The sequence below is a fragment of the Rhinoderma darwinii genome, chromosome 5 (genome assembly GCF_050947455.1).
Source record: "Rhinoderma darwinii isolate aRhiDar2 chromosome 5, aRhiDar2.hap1, whole genome shotgun sequence".
Lineage (NCBI taxonomy): Eukaryota > Metazoa > Chordata > Amphibia > Anura > Rhinodermatidae > Rhinoderma > Rhinoderma darwinii.
The window spans coordinates 341,507,473-341,532,112 of NC_134691.1; the positions used below are offsets into that span (position 1 = coordinate 341,507,473).

General features: G+C 45.3%; 2 protein-coding genes and 1 long non-coding RNA gene across 10 annotated transcripts in view; 1 reads left to right on the forward strand and 2 right to left on the reverse strand.

Annotated features, from left to right (window-relative positions):
* LOC142652244 (uncharacterized) overlaps nucleotides 1-11,869 on the reverse strand; it is a 15,647-nt gene extending 3,778 nt beyond the window's left edge. Inside the window, exon 1 of the long non-coding RNA XR_012847782.1 lies at nucleotides 11,394-11,869. This is a non-coding gene — a long non-coding RNA (uncharacterized LOC142652244). The remainder of the gene's footprint in view (nucleotides 1-11,393) is intronic.
* Nucleotides 11,870-13,830: 1,961 nt separating this feature from the next.
* Nucleotides 13,831-19,749, forward strand: LOC142652236 (uncharacterized). The gene is made up of 3 exons (XM_075827867.1): nucleotides 13,831-14,063; nucleotides 14,811-14,888; nucleotides 14,981-19,749. The coding sequence occupies exons 1-3, from the start codon at nucleotides 14,030-14,032 to the stop codon at nucleotides 18,748-18,750; spliced, it is 3,882 nt and encodes a 1,293-aa protein (XP_075683982.1). The 5' UTR covers nucleotides 13,831-14,029; the 3' UTR covers nucleotides 18,751-19,749.
* An 897-nt stretch (nucleotides 19,750-20,646) lies between these two features.
* Nucleotides 20,647-24,640, reverse strand: part of LOC142652234 (uncharacterized) — a 104,271-nt gene continuing 100,277 nt past the window's right edge. For all 8 annotated transcript variants that reach the window (XM_075827859.1, XM_075827864.1, XM_075827866.1 and 5 more), the window contains 2 exons: nucleotides 22,716-22,853; nucleotides 20,647-21,261 (listed from right to left, as the gene is read on the reverse strand). The gene's annotated coding sequence lies outside the window, so the exon portion shown is untranslated. The remainder of the gene's footprint in view (nucleotides 21,262-22,715; nucleotides 22,854-24,640) is intronic.

Here is a 24,640-nt window from a genome sequence, read left to right on the forward strand (position 1 = left end):
ACATACCGCTGTATATACAGATCACATCATACCGCCGTATAATACTCCCGTACATCATCCACATACCACTGTATATACAGATCACATCATACCGCCGTATAATACTCCCGTACATCATCCACATACCACTGTATATACAGATCACATCATACCGCCGTATAATACTCCCGTACATCATCCACATACCACTGTATATACAGATCACATCATACCGCCATATAATACTCCCGTACATCATCCACATACCACTGTATATACACATCACACCGCCATATAATACTCCCGTACATCATCCACATACCGCTGTATATACAGATCACATCATACCGCCGTATAATACTCCCGTACATCATCCACATACCACTGTATATACAGATCACATCATACCGCCGTATAATACTCCCGTACATCATCCACATACCACTGTATATACACATCACATCATACCGCCGTATAATACTCCTGTACATCATCCACATACCGCTGTATATACAGATCACATCATACCGCCATATAATACTCCCGTACATCATCCACATACCACTGTATATACAGATCACATCATACCGCCGTATAATACTCCCGTACATCATCCACATACCACTGTATATACACATCACATCATACCGCCATATAATACTCCCGTACATCATCCACATACCACTGTATATACACATCACATCATACCGCCATATAATACTCCTGTACATCATCCACATACCACTGTATATACACATCACATCATACCGCCATATAACACTCCCGTACATCATCCACATACCGCTGTATATACAGATCACATCATACCGCCATATAATACTCCCGTACATCATCCACATACCGCCGTATATACAGATCACATCATACCGCCATATAATACTCCCGTACATCATCCACATACCGCCGTATATACAGATCACATCATACCGCCATATAATACTCCCGTACATCATCCACATACCACTGTATATACAGATCACATCATACCGCCATATAATACTCCCGTACATCATCCACATACCGCTGTATATACAGATCACATCATACCGCCATATAATACTCCCGTACATTATCCACATACCACTGTATATACAGATCACATCATACCGCCATATAATACTCCCGTACATCATCCACATACCGCTGTATATACAGATCACATCATACCGCCATATAATACTCCCGTACATCATCCACATACCACTGTATATACAGATCACATCATACCGCCATATAATACTCCCGTACATCATCCACATACCACTGTATATACAGATCACATCATACCGCCATATAATACTCCCGTACATCATCCACATACCACTGTATATACAGATCACATCATACCGCCATATAATACTCCCGTACATCATCCACATACCGCTGTATATACAGATCACATCATACCGCCATATAATACTCCCGTACATCATCCACATACCGCTGTATATACAGATCACATCACACCGCCGTATAATACTCCCGTACATCATCCACATACCACTGTATATACACATCACACCGCCATATAATACTCCCGTACATCATCCACATACCACTGTATATACAGATCACATCATACCGCCATATAATACTCCCGTACATCATCCACATACCGCCGTATATACAGATCACATCATACCGCCATATAATACTCCCGTACATCATCCACATACCACTGTATATACAGATCACATCATACCGCCGTATAATACTCCCGTACATCATCCACATACCACTGTATATACAGATCACATCATACCGCCGTATAATACTCCCGTACATCATCCACATACCGCCGTATATACAGATCACATCATACCGCCATATAATACTCCTGTACATCATCCACATACCACTGTATATACAGATCACATCATACCGCCATATAATACTCCTGTACATCATCCACATACCACTGTATATACAGATCACATCATACCGCCATATAATACTCCCGTACATCATCCACATACCACTGTATATACAGATCACATCATACCGCCATATAATACTCCCGTACATCATCCACATACCGCCGTATATACAGATCACATCATACCGCCATATAATACTCCCGTACATCATCCACATACCGCTGTATATACAGATCACATCATACCGCCATATAATACTCCCGTACATCATCCACATACCACTGTATATACAGATCACATCATACCGCCATATAATACTCCTGTACATCATCCACATACCACTGTATATACAGATCACATCATACCGCCATATAATACTCCCGTACATCATCCACATACCACTGTATATACAGATCACATCATACCGCCATATAATACTCCCGTACATCATCCACATACCACTGTATATACAGATCACATCATACCGCCATATAATACTCCTGTACATCATCCACATACCACTGTATATACAGATCACATCATACCGCCATATAATACTCCCGTACATCATCCACATACCACTGTATATACAGATCACATCATACCGCCGTATAATACTCCCGTACATCATCCACATACCGCCGTATATACAGATCACATCATACCGCCATATAATACTCCCGTACATCATCCACATACCGCTGTATATACAGATCACATCATACCGCCATATAATACTCCCGTACATCATCCACATACCGCTGTATATACAGATCACATCATACCGCCATATAATACTCCCGTACATCATCCACATACCACCGTATATACACATCACATCATACCGCCATATAATACTCCCGTACATCATCCACATACCGCTGTATATACAGATCACATCATACCGCCGTATAATACTCCCGTACATCATCCACATACCGCTGTATATACAGATCACATCATACCGCCGTATAATACTCCCGTACATCATCCACATACCACTGTATATACAGATCACATCATACCGCCGTATAATACTCCCGTACATCATCCACATACCACTGTATATACAGATCACATCATACCGCCGTATAATACTCCCGTACATCATCCACATACCACTGTATATACAGATCACATCATACCGCCATATAATACTCCCGTACATCATCCACATACCACTGTATATACACATCACACCGCCATATAATACTCCCGTACATCATCCACATACCGCTGTATATACAGATCACATCATACCGCCGTATAATACTCCCGTACATCATCCACATACCACTGTATATACAGATCACATCATACCGCCGTATAATACTCCCGTACATCATCCACATACCACTGTATATACACATCACATCATACCGCCATATAATACTCCTGTACATCATCCACATACCGCTGTATATACAGATCACATCATACCGCCATATAATACTCCCGTACATCATCCACATACCACTGTATATACAGATCACATCATACCGCCGTATAATACTCCCGTACATCATCCACATACCACTGTATATACACATCACATCATACCGCCATATAATACTCCCGTACATCATCCACATACCACTGTATATACACATCACATCATACCGCCATATAATACTCCTGTACATCATCCACATACCACTGTATATACACATCACATCATACCGCCATATAACACTCCCGTACATCATCCACATACCGCTGTATATACAGATCACATCATACCGCCATATAATACTCCCGTACATCATCCACATACCGCCGTATATACAGATCACATCATACCGCCATATAATACTCCCGTACATCATCCACATACCGCCGTATATACAGATCACATCATACCGCCATATAATACTCCCGTACATCATCCACATACCACTGTATATACAGATCACATCATACCGCCATATAATACTCCCGTACATCATCCACATACCGCTGTATATACAGATCACATCATACCGCCATATAATACTCCCGTACATCATCCACATACCACTGTATATACAGATCACATCATACCGCCATATAATACTCCCGTACATCATCCACATACCGCTGTATATACAGATCACATCATACCGCCATATAATACTCCCGTACATCATCCACATACCACTGTATATACAGATCACATCATACCGCCATATAATACTCCCGTACATCATCCACATACCACTGTATATACAGATCACATCATACCGCCATATAATACTCCCGTACATCATCCACATACCACTGTATATACAGATCACATCATACCGCCATATAATACTCCCGTACATCATCCACATACCGCTGTATATACAGATCACATCATACCGCCATATAATACTCCCGTACATCATCCACATACCGCTGTATATACAGATCACATCACACCGCCGTATAATACTCCCGTACATCATCCACATACCACTGTATATACACATCACACCGCCATATAATACTCCCGTACATCATCCACATACCACTGTATATACAGATCACATCATACCGCCATATAATACTCCCGTACATCATCCACATACCGCCGTATATACAGATCACATCATACCGCCATATAATACTCCCGTACATCATCCACATACCACTGTATATACAGATCACATCATACCGCCGTATAATACTCCCGTACATCATCCACATACCACTGTATATACAGATCACATCATACCGCCGTATAATACTCCCGTACATCATCCACATACCGCCGTATATACAGATCACATCATACCGCCATATAATACTCCTGTACATCATCCACATACCACTGTATATACAGATCACATCATACCGCCATATAATACTCCTGTACATCATCCACATACCACTGTATATACAGATCACATCATACCGCCATATAATACTCCCGTACATCATCCACATACCACTGTATATACAGATCACATCATACCGCCATATAATACTCCCGTACATCATCCACATACCGCCGTATATACAGATCACATCATACCGCCATATAATACTCCCGTACATCATCCACATACCGCTGTATATACAGATCACATCATACCGCCATATAATACTCCCGTACATCATCCACATACCACTGTATATACAGATCACATCATACCGCCATATAATACTCCTGTACATCATCCACATACCACTGTATATACAGATCACATCATACCGCCATATAATACTCCCGTACATCATCCACATACCACTGTATATACAGATCACATCATACCGCCATATAATACTCCCGTACATCATCCACATACCACTGTATATACAGATCACATCATACCGCCATATAATACTCCTGTACATCATCCACATACCACTGTATATACACATCACATCATACCGCCATATAATACTCCCGTACATCATCCACATACCGCTGTATATACAGATCACATCATACCGCCATATAATACTCCCGTACATCATCCACATACCACTGTATATACAGATCACATCATACCGCCATATAATACTCCTGTACATCATCCACATACCGCTGTATATACAGATCACATCATACCGCCATATAATACTCCCGTACATCATCCACATACCACTGTATATACAGATCACATCATACCGCCATATAATACTCCTGTACATCATCCACATACCACTGTATATACAGATCACATCATACCGCCATATAATACTCCCGTACATCATCCACATACCACTGTATATACAGATCACATCACACCGCCGTATAATACTCCCGTACATCATCCACATACCACCGTATATACACATCACATCATACCGCCATATAATACTCCTGTACATCATCCACATACCGCTGTATATACAGATCACATCATACCGCCATATAATACTCCTGTACATCATCCACATACCACTGTATATACAGATCACATCATACCGCCATATAATACTCCCGTACATCATCCACATACCGCTGTATATACAGATCACATCATACCGCCATATAATACTCCCGTACATCATCCACATACCGCTGTATATACAGATCACATCACACCGCCGTATAATACTCCCGTACATCATCCACATACCACTGTATATACACATCACACCGCCATATAATACTCCCGTACATCATCCACATACCACTGTATATACAGATCACATCATACCGCCATATAATACTCCCGTACATCATCCACATACCGCCGTATATACAGATCACATCATACCGCCATATAATACTCCCGTACATCATCCACATACCACTGTATATACAGATCACATCATACCGCCGTATAATACTCCTGTACATCATCCACATACCGCCGTATATACAGATCACATCATACCGCCGTATAATACTCCCGTACATCATCCACATACCGCCGTATATACAGATCACATCATACCGCCGTATAATACTCCCGTACATCATCCACATACCGCTGTATATACAGATCACATCATACCGCCATATAATACTCCCGTACATCATCCACATACCACTGTATATACAGATCACATCATACCGCCATATAATACTCCCGTACATCATCCACATACCGCTGTATATACAGATCACATCATACCGCCATATAATACTCCCGTACATCATCCACATACCACTGTATATACACATCACATCATACCGCCATATAACACTCCCGTACATCATCCACATACCACTGTATATACAGATCACATCATACCGCCATATAATACTCCCGTACATCATCCACATACCGCTGTATATACAGATCACATCATACCGCCGTATAATACTCCCGTACATCATCCACATACCACCGTATATACAGATCACATCATACCGCCATATAATACTCCCGTACATCATCCACATACCGCTGTATATACAGATCACATCATACCGCCATATAATACTCCCGTACATCATCCACATACCGCTGTATATACAGATCACATCACACCGCCGTATAATACTCCCGTACATCATCCACATACCACTGTATATACAGATCACATCATACCGCCATATAATACTCCCGTACATCATCCACATACCGCTGTATATACAGATCACATCACACCGCCGTATAATACTCCCGTACATCATCCACATACCACTGTATATACAGATCACATCATACCGCCGTATAATACTCCCGTACATCATCCACATACCACTGTATATACAGATCACATCATACCGCCATATAATACTCCTGTACATCATCCACATACCGCTGTATATACAGATCACATCATACCGCCATATAATACTCCCGTACATCATCCACATACCACTGTATATACAGATCACATCATACCGCCATATAATACTCCCGTACATCATCCACATACCGCCGTATATACAGATCACATCATACCGCCATATAACACTCCCGTACATCATCCACATATCACTGTATATACACATCACACCGCCATATAATACTCCCGTACATCATCCACATACCACTGTATATACAGATCACATCACACCGCCGTATAATACTCCCGTACATCATCCACATACCACTGTATATACACATCACACCGCCATATAATACTCCCGTACATCATCCACATACCACTGTATATACAGATCACATCATACCGCCATATAATACTCCCGTACATCATCCACATACCGCCGTATATACAGATCACATCATACCGCCATATAATACTCCCGTACATCATCCACATACCACTGTATATACAGATCACATCATACCGCCGTATAATACTCCTGTACATCATCCACATACCGCCGTATATACAGATCACATCATACCGCCGTATAATACTCCCGTACATCATCCACATACCGCCGTATATACAGATCACATCATACCGCCATATAATACTCCCGTACATCATCCACATACCACTGTATATACAGATCACATCATACCGCCATATAATACTCCCGTACATCATCCACATACCGCTGTATATACAGATCACATCATACCGCCATATAATACTCCCGTACATCATCCACATACCACTGTATATACAGATCACATCATACCGCCATATAATACTCCCGTACATCATCCACATACCGCTGTATATACAGATCACATCATACCGCCGTATAATACTCCCGTACATCATCCACATACCACCGTATATACAGATCACATCATACCGCCATATAATACTCCCGTACATCATCCACATACCGCTGTATATACAGATCACATCATACCGCCATATAATACTCCCGTACATCATCCACATACCGCTGTATATACAGATCACATCATACCGCCGTATAATACTCCCGTACATCATCCACATACCACCGTATATACAGATCACATCATACCGCCATATAATACTCCCGTACATCATCCACATACCGCTGTATATACAGATCACATCATACCGCCATATAATACTCCCGTACATCATCCACATACCGCTGTATATACAGATCACATCACACCGCCGTATAATACTCCCGTACATCATCCACATACCACTGTATATACAGATCACATCATACCGCCATATAATACTCCCGTACATCATCCACATACCGCTGTATATACAGATCACATCACACCGCCGTATAATACTCCCGTACATCATCCACATACCACTGTATATACAGATCACATCATACCGCCATATAATACTCCCGTACATCATCCACATACCGCTGTATATACAGATCACATCACACCGCCGTATAATACTCCCGTACATCATCCACATACCACTGTATATACAGATCACATCATACCGCCGTATAATACTCCCGTACATCATCCACATACCACTGTATATACAGATCACATCATACCGCCATATAATACTCCTGTACATCATCCACATACCGCTGTATATACAGATCACATCATACCGCCATATAATACTCCCGTACATCATCCACATACCACTGTATATACAGATCACATCATACCGCCATATAATACTCCCGTACATCATCCACATACCGCCGTATATACAGATCACATCATACCGCCATATAACACTCCCGTACATCATCCACATATCACTGTATATACACATCACACCGCCATATAATACTCCCGTACATCATCCACATACCACTGTATATACAGATCACATCACACCGCCGTATAATACTCCCGTACATCATCCACATACCACTGTATATACACATCACACCGCCATATAATACTCCCGTACATCATCCACATACCACTGTATATACAGATCACATCATACCGCCATATAATACTCCCGTACATCATCCACATACCGCCGTATATACAGATCACATCATACCGCCATATAATACTCCCGTACATCATCCACATACCACTGTATATACAGATCACATCATACCGCCGTATAATACTCCTGTACATCATCCACATACCGCCGTATATACAGATCACATCATACCGCCGTATAATACTCCCGTACATCATCCACATACCGCCGTATATACAGATCACATCATACCGCCATATAATACTCCCGTACATCATCCACATACCACTGTATATACAGATCACATCATACCGCCATATAATACTCCCGTACATCATCCACATACCGCTGTATATACAGATCACATCATACCGCCATATAATACTCCCGTACATCATCCACATACCACTGTATATACACATCACACCGCCATATAACACTCCCGTACATCATCCACATACCACTGTATATACAGATCACATCATACCGCCATATAATACTCCCGTACATCATCCACATACCGCTGTATATACAGATCACATCATACCGCCGTATAATACTCCCGTACATCATCCACATACCACCGTATATACAGATCACATCATACCGCCATATAATACTCCCGTACATCATCCACATACCGCTGTATATACAGATCACATCACACCGCCGTATAATACTCCCGTACATCATCCACATACCACTGTATATACAGATCACATCATACCGCCGTATAATACTCCCGTACATCATCCACATACCACTGTATATACAGATCACATCATACCGCCATATAATACTCCTGTACATCATCCACATACCACTGTATATACAGATCACATCATACCGCCGTATAATACTCCCGTACATCATCCACATACCGCCGTATATACAGATCACATCATACCGCCATATAATACTCCTGTACATCATCCACATACCGCTGTATATACAGATCACATCATACCGCCATATAATACTCCCGTACATCATCCACATACCACTGTATATACAGATCACATCATACCGCCATATAATACTCCCGTACATCATCCACATACCACTGTATATACAGATCACATCATACCGCCGTATAATACTCCCGTACATCATCCACATACCACTGTATATACAGATCACATCATACCGCCATATAATACTCCCGTACATCATCCACATACCACTGTATATACAGATCACATCATACCGCCATATAATACTCCCGTACATCATCCACATACCGCCGTATATACAGATCACATCATACCGCCATATAACACTCCCGTACATCATCCACATATCACTGTATATACACATCACACCGCCATATAATACTCCCGTACATCATCCACATACCACTGTATATACAGATCACATCATACCGCCGTATAATACTCCTGTACATCATCCACATACCACTGTATATACAGATCACATCATACCGCCGTATAATACTCCCGTACATCATCCACATACCACTGTATATACAGATCACATCATACCGCCGTATAATACTCCCGTACATCATCCACATACCACTGTATATACACATCACATCATACCGCCATATAATACTCCCGTACATCATCCACATACCACTGTATATACAGATCACATCATACCGCCATATAATACTCCCGTACATCATCCACATACCGCTGTATATACAGATCACATCATACCGCCGTATAATACTCCCGTACATCATCCACATACCGCCGTATATACAGATCACATCATACCGCCATATAATACTCCCGTACATCATCCACATACCGCTGTATATACAGATCACATCATACCGCCGTATAATACTCCCGTACATCATCCACATACCGCTGTATATACAGATCACATCATACCGCCGTATAATACTCCCGTACATCATCCACATATCACTGTATATACACATCATACCGCCGTATAATACTCCCGTACATCATCCACATACCGCTGTATATACAGATCAGTGCGGTGCAGTTGTGGACGCCGCTCTGTATCTGGGGGTATTATATTTGCTGCCTCCGGTCGCACCTGGGGCTTGTGTTTGGGAGTTACGGACATTGGCGCAGTTTCGCCTCCCAGATTTGATCTGTATAATCCAGACGTTCCTGTTATATCGCCGGGGAATGGAGATCAGAGACAGATGAACTGGATCGGTTCACAATTTTGGTTATTACGATTGGACGCCGCGCATCCTCTGATCACCCCATATAAACGATGATGGGAGAACGCGTCTGATCCGGGGGGCGTCGCGCTGATGACGTGAACGTAACGTGTGATAAGTCGCTATTAACCGTTACGATGATCACGCGCCAATCAGATGATTTATTTTTAGGAATTTCGTATTTGTCTCACCGGGCACTGCACCACCTTCCATAATGTCCAGGTGACCCCCAGAGACTGCACCTCATAGACAAGACTCTGCGGGGAGGTGACCAGAACCCCGCACCTCACTCACACCAAGACCCCACACAACCTGGAGGACCTCCATGTACCCCCCGGGCACCCAACATCCCCCCACAGTGAGGAGGCTCCGGGGTGCAGCCTTCACTACCTCTATGCATGTGACACGGACCGGAAGGGGGGGTTCTTAAACTTTCGTGTCCTTGGTCCAGAATGCCGGCGGCGAACTGCATTGTGGGAAGTGTAGTGTGCGCAGTGTGGGTGTGTACGAGACTTGGCAGATTGGGACTCCATTTCCCAGCATTCCGCGCTGAGTACCCGGGTAATGAGCTCCCCTTCCCGGTACTTCCTTTGTCCGTTCCTCCTGTGGCTGCGGCTCATCCTCCTCAGCGGTGTCATGGCGACCGGGATCCCCGCACAGGTACCGAGCACCTCATGTACCGCGTGTTTTATGTTCTGCTGTGTGGAACTAGCGTCATATTCGTAACATCTCCAGCGTCACATATAATCTACCAGAGATTTACCCCCATAACAGTGTGCCAGCGCCAAAACCCTAGAACAGCGTCAGTTCCAGACCTCCCCATAACAGTGTTAGCCCCAGAGGGCCAGACCCCTCCATGATAGTGCGTCATCCACAGATTCCCCCCCCCCCCCCCATATAAGTGTCATCCCCAGACCCCTCATAAAAGCGTGTTAAGCCCAGGTCCCCATAACATTGTATAAACCTCAGACCCTCTTAACAGTGTCTCATCCATATATCCCCATAACAGTTTGTCGGCCCCAGGCCCCCTTAGCAGTGTTTCATTCACCGATCCTACCCCCCCCCCCCCATAACAGTGTATCCTCCACAGATGTCCCCATAACACTGTATCACCCACAGATGTCCTCATAACAATGTATCACCCACAGATGTCCTCATAACAGTGTATCCTCCACATATGTCCCCATAACAGTGTATCACCCGCAGATGTCTCCATAACAGTGTATCACCCGCAGATGTCTCCATAACGGTGTATCACCCGCAGATGTCTCCATAACGGTGTATCCTCCACAGATGTCCTCATAACAGTGTATCACCCACAGATGTCCTCATAACAGTGTATCACCCACAGATGTCCTCATAACAGTGTATCACCCACAGATGTCCTCATAACAGTGTATCACCCACAGATGTCCCTATAACAGTGTATCATCCACAGATGTCCCCATAACAGTGTATCACCCACAGATGTCTCCATAACAGTGTATCACCCACAGATGTCCCCATAACAGTGTATCATCCACAGATGTCCCCATAACAGTGTATCCTCCACAGATGTCCCCATAACAGTGTATCCTCCGCAGATGTCTCCATAACAGTGTATCACCCACAGATGTCCCCATAACAGTGTATCACCCACAGATGTCCCCATAACAGTGTATCATCCACAGATGTCTCCATAACAGTGTATCACCCACAGATGTCCCCATAACAGTGTATCATCCACAGATGTCCCCATAACAGTGTATCCTCCACAGATGTCCCCATAACAGTGTATCACCCACAGATGTCTCCATAACAATGTATCATCCACAGATGTCCCCATAACAGTGTATCCTCCACAGATGTCCCCATAACAGTGTATCACCCACAGATGTCTCCATAACAGTGTATCACCCGCAGACGTCCCCATAACAGTGTATCACCCGCAGATGTCCCCATAACAGTGTATCACCCACAGATGTCTCCATAACAATGTATCATCCACAGATGTCCCCATAACAGTGTATCCTCCACAGATGTCCCCATAACAGTGTATCACCCACAGATGTCCCCATAACAGTGTATCCTCCACAGATGTCCTCATAACAGTGTATCCTCCACAGATGTCCCCATAACAGTGTATCACCCGCAGATGTCTCCATAACAGTGTATCACCCACAAATGTCCTCATAACAGTGTATCACCCACAGATGTCCCCATAACAGTGTATCACCCACAGATGTCCCCATAACAGTGTATCACCCACAGATGTCCTCATAACAGTGTATCATCCACAGATGTCCTCATAACAGTGTATCACCCACAGATGTCCCCATAACAGTGTATCACCCACAGATGTCCCCATAACAGTGTATCACCCACAGATGTCCCCATAACAGTGTATCATCCACAGATGTCCCCATAACAGTGTATCCTCCACAGATGTCCTCATAACAGTGTATCACCCGCAGATGTCTCCATAACAGTGTATCCTCCACAGATGTCCTCATAACAGTGTATCATCCACAGATGTCCCCATAACAGTGTATCCTCCACAGATGTCCCCATAACCGTGTATCACCCGCAGATGTCCTCATAACAGTGTATCACCCGCAGATGTCTCCATAACAGTGTATCCTCCACAGATGTCCCCATAACAGTGTGTCCCTGTGCCCGGTTGTACATAGACTCCTGACCGCAGCTGCTGTCACGTGGATTCCTGTTGCTGATTACGGAGCCGTCTTCTCTCCAGTTGGTGCCGACATTTGATGAGGTTGCGCTTTATTTCTCTCGGAGCGAGTGGAGGGGTCTGAGCTCGGCCCAGAGACGTCTGTATAAATCAGTCATGGAGGAGAATTACGAGGCCGTGCGCTCCTTAGGTAAACACCTCTCTGACTTGGTCATGTTTGGGTAGAGGAGCTTACAATCTAATAAGGAGGCAGTCGAGTCATATCCCATTATTGCTGCTGCCGAATGTGCGGCTGGACAGTCCTGAATCCCTACAGTGAGTCCCTACCTGCTTAGAAAAATCTCTCAGTCTGGGGAGTGGGAGATTTACCATAGGTCCCGGTACAGTGTTGTCCAGATTGGGGGACGGTTTCCGCACTTATATCTAGCAGCGTCTGTTCACACCTGTTTGTCAAACACATTCGGAAATGTGCATAAAAATGTCCACTAATGTCCATCTGATCCCGGTTTGTAAAGATGTTTGTTCAGAAGCAGAACATTAAAGGGGTTGTCTAGGAGGAAAGAAAAACAAAACAGCGCATCTCTCGTCCATGGGTTCAAGCTGGTATTGCAGTTCAATCTCATTGATTTGAATAGGGATGACCTGCAATACCAGACACAGCCCATGGACAAGAGTGGCGCTGCTTCTGGAGAGTAAAAACAAAAAGATCCAGTGTAATGATTTCCGTGAAAAACCCTCACGTCCCAGTGGTGAAGGAATGAGGATGTCAGGCGGAAAAACTGATGGAGCTTATGAGGGAACGCAAGACTTATAGGTGTGAACAGAGCCTAAATCTGCGACAACTGGTGGGGATGGCAGGAAGAACTAGGAGGAGTTGAAGACGACACTTACCCTCCACCTCTCAACCATCTCACCGTCCGTCTTGCTCGGTTTGCAGGTTACGAGATCCACCAGCCAGAAGTTGTGTCCAGAATTGAAGGAGGCCGAGGACCATGTTCTGGAGATCGTCCTGGAGGTAAAATCCAAAGACGATTCTACCACGAGACGGAAGATACTTCTTTCGTGTTTCATTTCCATTTGGTAACTTGATTTGTTTACGTTTTACAGGGGAGACTCTGAAGACAGAAGATGAGGCGGCACATGAAGTTCTGAGGGTTGGTCAAGACCTACAAATCTACGAAGAAGACACTGGTCCCATCCGTTTTAGAGTAGAACCGGGCCACCAGATACAGCCGTCATCTCCTCGTGACATCGAGATCTCTGAAGAGAAACGTCATATTTGTAGCCGCTGCGGTAAAAGCTTCAGTTGCTATAAGGCCGCGGAGAGACATCGGACCTTGTGCAAAGACCCCAATGTAGACGTGACGAAACTTCTTAAAACTCCCCAAAGACAGAGGAAGAACTTTACAGAACCATCTTTTCCTCTCAACCACCAGAAGACGCACGCAGGAGACAGACCCTACAAGTGCTCAGACTGTCAGAAGACGTTCACCCAGAGGTCCACCTTAACAAAGCATCGGATGAGTCACACCGGGGAGAGGCCTTATTCCTGCTCGGTGTGCTCAAAGGGCTTTATCCAAAATTCGGACCTGGTGAAGCACCTTCGCACCCACACCGGTGAAAGGCCGTACCAGTGTCCTACATGCCGCAAGAGTTTTGCGGAAAGTTCTGCTTTGATCAAACACAAAAGAACTCACTTTACAGATCGTCCCCACAGTAGAAACCAAATCAAACCTATGGAGATGCAGGAAGGGTCTCCAGGCAAAATGGAAACCTCAGACCGTTCTCAGGAGGATATGACTGGAGCGATGGACTCTGTGTACACGTGTGCGGACTGTGGAAAGACGTTGAGACAGTGGACTTCCTTCATCAGACATCAGCTGATGCATTTGAGAGAGAGACCCCACAAATGCGCGCAGTGCAGTAAGAGCTTCATCCAGAAGTCCGACCTGGTCAAGCACGTGAGGACACACACTGGAGACCGGCCACATCAGTGTGCACAGTGCGACAAAGGTTTCATCCAGAAGTCTGACTTGGTTAAACATCACCGGACGCATACCGGGGAGAGGCCGTTCCAGTGCCCTCACTGTCAGAAGACATTTGCTGAAAGATCTGCCTTAGCCAAACACCAGAGGACGCATACGGGGGAAAAGCCCTACAAGTGCACGACTTGTGGGAAAGGTTTTGCTCAAAAATCAAATCTCATATTGCACCAAAGAATTCACTCTGGAGAACGTCCCTACAACTGTTCTCAGTGTGATCGGAGATTCATACAGAAATCGGATATGGTTAAGCATCAGGGAGTCCACACGAGACAGCAGTGTTTATCTGTGAACCCTCCAGATGAGGACTCGGGATCTTACAAGTGCGTCCAGTGCAATCAGAGCTTTAGCCGACGCTCCGATTTCCAGAAGCGCAACCTGGTGCACGGCGGACAAAATCTTTGCCGATGCACCGAGTGCGACAAGGACTGTATTCTGAAGTCTGATCTGTTGAAACATATCCAGAGCCACAATGGAGAGAAGCCCTACCAGTGCACGATATGTTCCAAGAGCTTCATCCAGAAGTCAGACCTCCTGAAACATTGTAGGACTCACACAGGAGAACGGCCGTACTCGTGTCAGTATTGTAACAAGACCTTTGTCGAGAAATCAGCTTTAATTAGGCACAGTCGAATTCACACGGGGGACAGGCCGCATAAATGTGGTCTTTGTGAGAAAACTTTTATCCAGCGGTCAGCCCTGACGAAGCACATGAGGAGTCATACGGGAGAGAGGCCTTATGCGTGTGACCAGTGTGGGAAGAGCTTCATTCAGAATTCAGATTTAGTCAAGCACCAAAGAATCCACACCGGGGAGAAGCCCTATCATTGCACTGAATGTAACAAATGTTTTACCGAAGGGTCTTCTCTGGTGAAACACCGTAGGATCCACCGAGGAGAGAAACCCTATAAGTGTCGACAGTGTGAGAAGACATTTACACAGAGCGCACACTTGATTAAACATAGTTTGGTTCACGATGCAGAAAACCCGCCAACTGCCACCGCTTTTTACGAGATAATCATCGTAGACCCTGAGGAACCGGACAATGATTCAAAGAAAGTGGGTTACCTGCATCAATGCATGGAATGCGCCAGTGTTTTCTCAAATAGACCCGCTTTTAAGAAGCATCTGCGAACGCACCATACGGGAAAAAGATACCCATGCAGCGAGTGTCAGAAGAGCTTTTTACAGAACTCTGACTTAGTTAAACATTTGCGAACCCATACGGGAGAACGGCCCTATCACTGTGCAGATTGTGGTAAGGGCTTCATTCAGAATTCGGACTTGATGAAACACCAAAGAACCCACACAGGGGAACGTCCATTCAGATGTGACAAGTGTGACCGTGGCTTTGGTCAGAAATCCGCACTGACTAAACACATGAGATCCCACACCGGTGAAAAGCCGTATAGATGCGAACACTGTGGGAAGTGTTTTATCCAGAACTCGGATCTGGTGAAGCACCGAAGGATCCACACAGGAGAGAAGCCTTACCGCTGCCCAGAATGTGACAGGAGCTTCACTGAGGGGTCGTCTCTGATCAGGCACCGCCGGATTCACAATAGACCGCAGCCCTACACATGCAAAGAGTGTGGGAAAAGCTTTAGTCAGAGCTCAAATCTCCTGAAACACATGAAATGTCATGAAAAACCACGCTTAGCCGACGCAACACAAGAGAGCGCAGCAGTCATCGTTCCCGAGAACCTCGGCCATGTGGCTCCCTTATTGCATGGAAAAAAGAACAAAGGTGAAAGGTTATTTCCGTGTAGTGTGTGCGGAAACCGCTTTACTCACAAGTCGGTGCTCATTAAACATTTGCGTATCCACACAGGGGAACGGCCCTACAAGTGTAACTTATGTGTCAGGAGCTTTATCCAAAACTCGGACCTGGTAAAGCATTATCGCACACACACAGGAGAGAGGCCTTACCAGTGCAAGGAATGTGGCCAGAACTTTGTTGAACAGTCGGCTTTGTCTAAACACCAGAGAACGCACCGCAGGCCCGCGGAGGAGGAGCACAACTTGCTGAAGGAGTCTGAAGGACTTCAGCACCAAATCACGTACTGGGGGGAATCAGAAGAGGTCCCTGGAAGTTTGATACCAAAGTTTCACATTATTAAACAAGAAGATCATTGTCCTATAATTCGGTCTTTGGGTGGTTCTAAAAGTCTCTCCTCTTTGCTGAAACACAGGAGGAAGACGATAAAGACGCAGTCGTACACCTGTCCTGAATGCAGTAAAACGTTTAGCCACCGCTCTGTGTTCTTGAACCACCGAAGAACACACGGAAAACCGCTCCATACGTGCAACGTGTGCGGCAGGTCAGTCAGTCAAAGATCAGCCCTGGTGAAACACATGAGGCGACACACAGGTGAGAAACCCTATTCCTGCCCGACTTGTGCGAAGTCTTTCATTCAGAACTCCGACCTGGTGAAACATTTGAGGACCCACACGGGGGAAAAACCATACAAGTGCCACATCTGTGAAAAATGCTTCACTGACCGGTCAGCAATGGTGAAACACGTGAGGACTCACACTGGAGAGAAGCCCTACAAGTGTCAGGACTGTGAGCGAGGATTTGTGCAAAAGTCCGACCTGGCAAAGCATTTGAGGATTCACGTGGGGGAGAAACCCTATCCGTGCTCCTCGTGTGACAAAACTTTCAGCTCATATTCCGCCTCCAGCAGACACCAACGTATGTGCTTGCTGGAGTCGTCTTATCAAGATCCTGAGCTCTTCTACCCGTCCTTGTTAAAATGGGAAGAGAAACCTCCAGACGCTTTTCATAGAGAAGATTCGATAATATTGATGAGGGTGTCAGGGGTGGCCCTGTGACCTCAGACCTCCTGTCCTCACGCGTTTCATTGGCGGTTTGATGTAAAGTCCTTGGTTTGAATGGCACTGGAGCAAAAATGGCGAATTCCAATGTCTATAAATGTTAATAAAAAGACTGAAAAAAAAAGATCCAAAACAGATAAAAAGGTGTAAACTAAACAGACGCCACCTGTAAAATAAAGGCTGATCTGGATGATCGTCTGGGAACTCTTCTTTTGTGACGGTTATGAGTGGGGGATGGGTTGTCTGTATTTAATGTTGGAATATTTCCATCGACCATTTAGATTTAGAACAAATACTGGAATATTCGCAACACGGCCACACGTGCACCCCCGATCATCATCATCATTTTCTATATTGCACCTCGCTCCTTACTCCTTTTTCAGCCGATTTGTGAACATTTGGGATTATTCATTCCCGATGTATTAGATGGGCTTGAGGTCAGGGCTCTGTGTAAAGTTTTTCTTAACCAAACTGGGCAAACCAGCTTTTATGGCGCTCGCTTTGTGCCGGGGGAAAGGGCCTTCCCAAAACTTACCACAACGTTGGAATTTTACAATCCTCTAGATGTCATTGTAGATTTCCCTTCACTGGAGTTAAAGGCCCGACCACGAAGAACATCCCCGACCATTGTCCTTCCTCCACCAGACTCGGGCACATTTCCGGGCAGGAAACATTCACTTGGCATCTGCCAAACCCAGATTCGTCTGAATGCCAGAAAGTGCAGCTACAGCCACTAACCAGCCCACCGAAGAGAAGATCGTGGGGGTTAAATGTTACTGGGGTTCAGCCTTATACTCATCAGGAACATTGTAGTCCTGTCCGTAAGGACTCTCCGGGTTACAAAATGGAGACACATGAGCCCCCTCCGCACTGCTGCTTGGGAGGGTCCACAGAATGATGGGTGAAGGGAGTGGGAACTTAGATAATTGAATTTTCTGGAATCAATGAACTAATTTCTATTTCACGGCACATATAAAAATAATGTCATTTGTAATATACTTGTGTTTTGATTTAATCTTCTAACTCCCGATTCCAGCGCTGGTCACGTGATTGATGCGTCTCCAGTATCAAAATCCTTACTTCCGGCGCTGGCCCGTCCATTATCTGAGTTCCGTTTTCCAGCTGGCTCGACGTACGGGTACGTCATTCCTGACGTCACTGTACACTGAGGGAAGCGGTGGACCGGATACTCCCTTTCTTCTGAGTTTCTGGTCTGCTGCCAGGGGGAAGAAAATGACGCGCAGGAGTGGGCATGCGTGGTAAGCACGGCTAGTCTCTGGGCACGCGTGGTAAGCACGGCTAGTCTCCGGGCACGCGTGGTAAACACGGCTAGTCTCCGGGCACGCGTGGTAAACACGGCTAGTCTCTGGGCTCCAGCGCTGGGGTTAGGGAATTCCACAGATTAAAGGAGCAGAGCCTATACTAGCACTCTGCCCGGGGCTCTGGGGAAGACCCTAACACTGTCCATATATGGACAGTGATGTCAGGGGATTCCAGAGAGTCCCTGGGGTCAAATGAAGTGTTTTTTGTTTTACCATTATGTAAGAGATTGTTGTTTGGTGCAGCCCTGATATGTTGCAGGTTTATCGTTACCTCTCACTGATCTAATCAGAGCAGTAAAATGGCAACGGAGATTAGAAAATGTTTATAGCTGGGTGTAGTAGGCGTGATGAGTAAATTAAAAAATAAAAATGTAGATAACGATACACGGGAGCATTATAAGAGGAGCGGCTGATGTCAGTCACAGACACCTGGGGGGGGGGGGGGGTGTTCGCACTTCTGGTCACTCATTGAAGAACGCTACAGTCAGAATCGCTCTAGCTTGAAATGGCTGATAACAGAGAACAGATTGCATTAAACCGCACAGTAAATGGAGGGACAGACCACAGGAGCTTCTGAGGTAGAACGTATTTATTTCTGAAATACAATTTGCCGCCTGATTGCAGACGCGCTCTATAATAACCCTGCTGGCCACGTGGGGGGGGGGGGGAGGAGGAGGAGGAGCCTCATTTGGGGCGCTGCACTTTAAGATCATTTAAAGAGGCAGCGCATTTCTGTAATAACTGAATTTATAAAAAAATAAATAATAAAAAATGTAAAACAGGAAATAGTAAGAAAATTCTCAAACGCCTGTTATAATATAATATGAGAGATGAAGCTATAATCCGGCAGACTTCCACCGCGTCGGGGGAGGTGTATAACGTGTACGCGCTGCAGATTGTCACGCCATCATTAATAATATACAACATTTACATAAAACCCGTGAGCAGCAATAATCCCGGAGAAGTCACAATATATCCAGCCATGACGGCGAGTCTCTGCGGTCCAGTCCGGGCTTGAGATTTCAGGAGAGCGCACTCTGCAGGAGTCGTGCGGTCACTGCAGGGCTCACCCCAATGATCCCGGGAGGAATGGATGTGGAGGTTATACAGGCGTATCCCAGCCCCCGATACTGTACAGTCCTTCACCACACACACAAGCTGCGGGGGCTTCAGGGATCAGCGCCACCTGCAGGGGAGGAGTTCATGGACATTAGTAATTATTCCATCACATTAATTGGTGCTCGTCAAACAGCGCCGGGTAATGTCGTCGTACTGCGCGGTATCGGTTCTATGTACACGTGTTAGGACATTGTGATGAAGCGTGAGAAACCTGCAGGTGCCTCATAGTTCCAGTCAGCAGAATACAGAAGAGGTTTACAGCAGTCTGTATTCTGCCTGTGGGTCAGCCGACGGGAGTCATGGGAAGCTCCCGCAGGTTTCTTGGAACACTCGATTGATTCAGATAAAATACGAGGGGATAGTTGGTCCTGCATCTGATCAGAGTAAAATGTGCCATCCCCAGTCACCACTCTCGCCATCTGTGGAATCCTGTACTGAAGAGTGGCATTATGTGCAGCGGTCTAGCATATTCTTATTAGCTAAACTGCTCCTGCTGGAAAAACCTGAAGCCGCAGCTGAGAACTCATAGTCCAGGCCCATCGTCAGGCCATATAGGGTTGTATAAGGGCATGTTCACACGGAGTATTTTGCCGAGTTTTTTTTGACGCGGAGACCGCGTCGCAAAAAACGGCCCGAAAACGCCTCCCATTGATTTCAACGGGAGGCGTCGGCGTCTTTTTCCCGCGAGCAGTAAAACTGCCTTGCGGGAAAAAGAAGCGACATGCCCTATCTTCGGGCGTTTACGCCTCTGACCTCCCATTGACTTCAATGGGAGGCATAGAAAGCGTATTTCACTGTGTTTTATGCCCGCGGCGCTCAATGGCCGCGGGCGAAAAACGGCGTGCAGGGAGAGGAAAATCTGCCTCAAAGTTCCAAACGGAATTTTGAGGCAGATATTCCTCCTGCAAAATACTCCGTGTGAACATAGCCTTATAGTAGTTTATAGCCGATACAGAGCTCCAAATCCTCTGCTTCCCAACACACAGCTACAGGCAAAAATGACGCTGCCTGCAGTCACCACTAGGGGGAGCTCACTACATAGATATATACAGCTCCCACAGAGTTACAGGATAACATTCTGCTGCCTGCAGCCACCACTAGGGGGAGCTCACTACATACAGATATATACAGCTCCTATATGCAGTACTCATGAGCTTCCTCTCGTGCTGGCTGCAAGCATCTAAAATATTATCGTGTAGGTTTATGGTTGTGTTAATGAAGGAAAGTAGATTAACAGCGCTGAGTTTTGGATTTGTTTAGATAAAAAAATTAAATAAAAGGGTCAGGTTCATTATTAGGAAAACTGCACAGAAACCGCCTATAGTTTGCGCACAGTCTCGAAGGACAACCACAGGTGATTTTAGGTTCTTTTGGACCTCTCTGCTCTATGTTTGGATGGCTCCCACTTGCAGCTTAGTATTATACCATTACAGTATGGAATCACGAGTAACGATCACCAGTAACGATCACCAGACTTATGTTCATCTTAGACGTGTGAATCGATTTATCCCGATAACTTACTGGGCCCAGGACACCATCCATTCCCGTCTGCTACACTGGAGGCCTCGTCCCCTTGAGCCAGATCCACAAGAACCATTCACTGCTGTACTGGAACATCTGTCCAGTCCAATACGAGGTGCCTGGTGCAGAGAGCGCCCCCTGTGAGCAGAAAAACACAAAATATCCATCAGGTTTAATAGACAGCTCAACGGTAGACTGGAAGGAATCCTTTAAATCATTAACTCACAGATTCGCAAGTCCATTCATTGCAATAGAAGAATCGGTAACCCGTTAATCCACATTAAGAATGGGCTAGCTGCCAAATTTACTGGTATCCGGCTGAAGCAATGCACTCAGATTTACTGGAGCGCAGGAATGAGATGGATCGGAGGCTCAGTATTCATAGAGTTAATAGATACCCTGCTCTAGTGGAGAAATATTTGAACTCCGAGATTGCCACTAAATTGTCTGAATGTCAAACACGATCTGTCTCCACGCGTTTCAACACCCCAGATTGATTAGCGGGCGCATCATCAGGGGTCACCGACAGGAATGGAGCGCGATATAACCGGGCAGTATTATTAGGTCTTTTCTGACGGACACCGGTTTACGAGCTTAACGTTGAGAACGATTAGTGATTATTGCCGGGCAGCGCTGCTAAGTGCAGTATCGGGTCTCACGGCGTGAACGACACTGGTATCTGGCCACACACACGCCGGAAGAACGCTGAGTCTAAAAAGACTTAGTCACGCCCATCAAATCGGCGTCATCGGGGCTGGCCACCAATCACCATATGAGACGTCATGTCTGACGTCCATGAGCAGCGCCCACCCCCCTATCCTAAAGGCGCCAATAAGAAAACTGGACCCATAAAGCTTCCCAGGTAACCAAGGGAACTAAAAGCGGCCACATTATTGAATATCGGCGAGACGTCAAAGGGAAAAATATAAGATATTGGAGAGAAGCAGCCGGAAGAATAAACTGGCCCCAACAAAAATATATTAATGGCAAAAAAACGGGTCCGTAGTGAAGTAGATTGAATATCAGCCAATAAATACGATGGCTAAATACCAAAAAGGGATCAACTAGACGTAGATAGGAACGTATGGAACACCCTGCATTGTGCTCGGATAGATTATATAATAATGTAGAGGCATCAACGAGAAAATAGGAGGGGGGGTCAATTATTATAGGAAGCGTGTATGAAATATCTTCATTTAAACCCTATGTCTTAGTGGTCTCCATCCTAAATATCCACTGGGCCTCTTTCTGTAGAACGCGTTTGTTCCAGTTGCCGCCCCTTCCTGATGGTCGTAGGAGTTCTATTCCTTGGGCCCCGATCACTGAGTGGTCCCCCTGATGGGATTCCCATTCCTTCCCGAGCCTCAGGTGTATCATCCTTCCTCAGGAGGCCGCACATGGTCCCTAATGTGTCTCCTAAATTCCCTTTTGGTTTTGCCTACATATTGGTGGTTACATATATAGGTAATGAGGTGCACGACACCTCCAGTCCTGCAGTGGATGAAGAGTCGATTTACAGAAACCCGGCCAGTGGTCTTACTCCTGACTGACTTGCTGGTGTGAATCGAGGCGCGAGCTTTACATGTTCCACATCGGTGGGGACCCTTAATATTCAGGTGGATGTTTTTTGACAGATAATAGTGACTATGTACCAATCTGTTCCCGATGTTGCGACCACGTCTGAACGTGATGGAGGGATATCCTCCTACCTGATCAACATCAGGGTCAGCCCGAAGGACATCCCAATAAGTGTCCAGGACATTTCGGACTTCTACATCGGAAGAATCAAATGTCCCTATGTTCTGCAGCTGCTTTTCCTTGGCTGATGGGAAAAATAAATTGTTTTTTGTGAGGACGTCGTCTGTTCTTCTCTGGCTGAGATTTATAGACGATGTCCTTATCCTGTGGTCGGGTACCAGAGAACG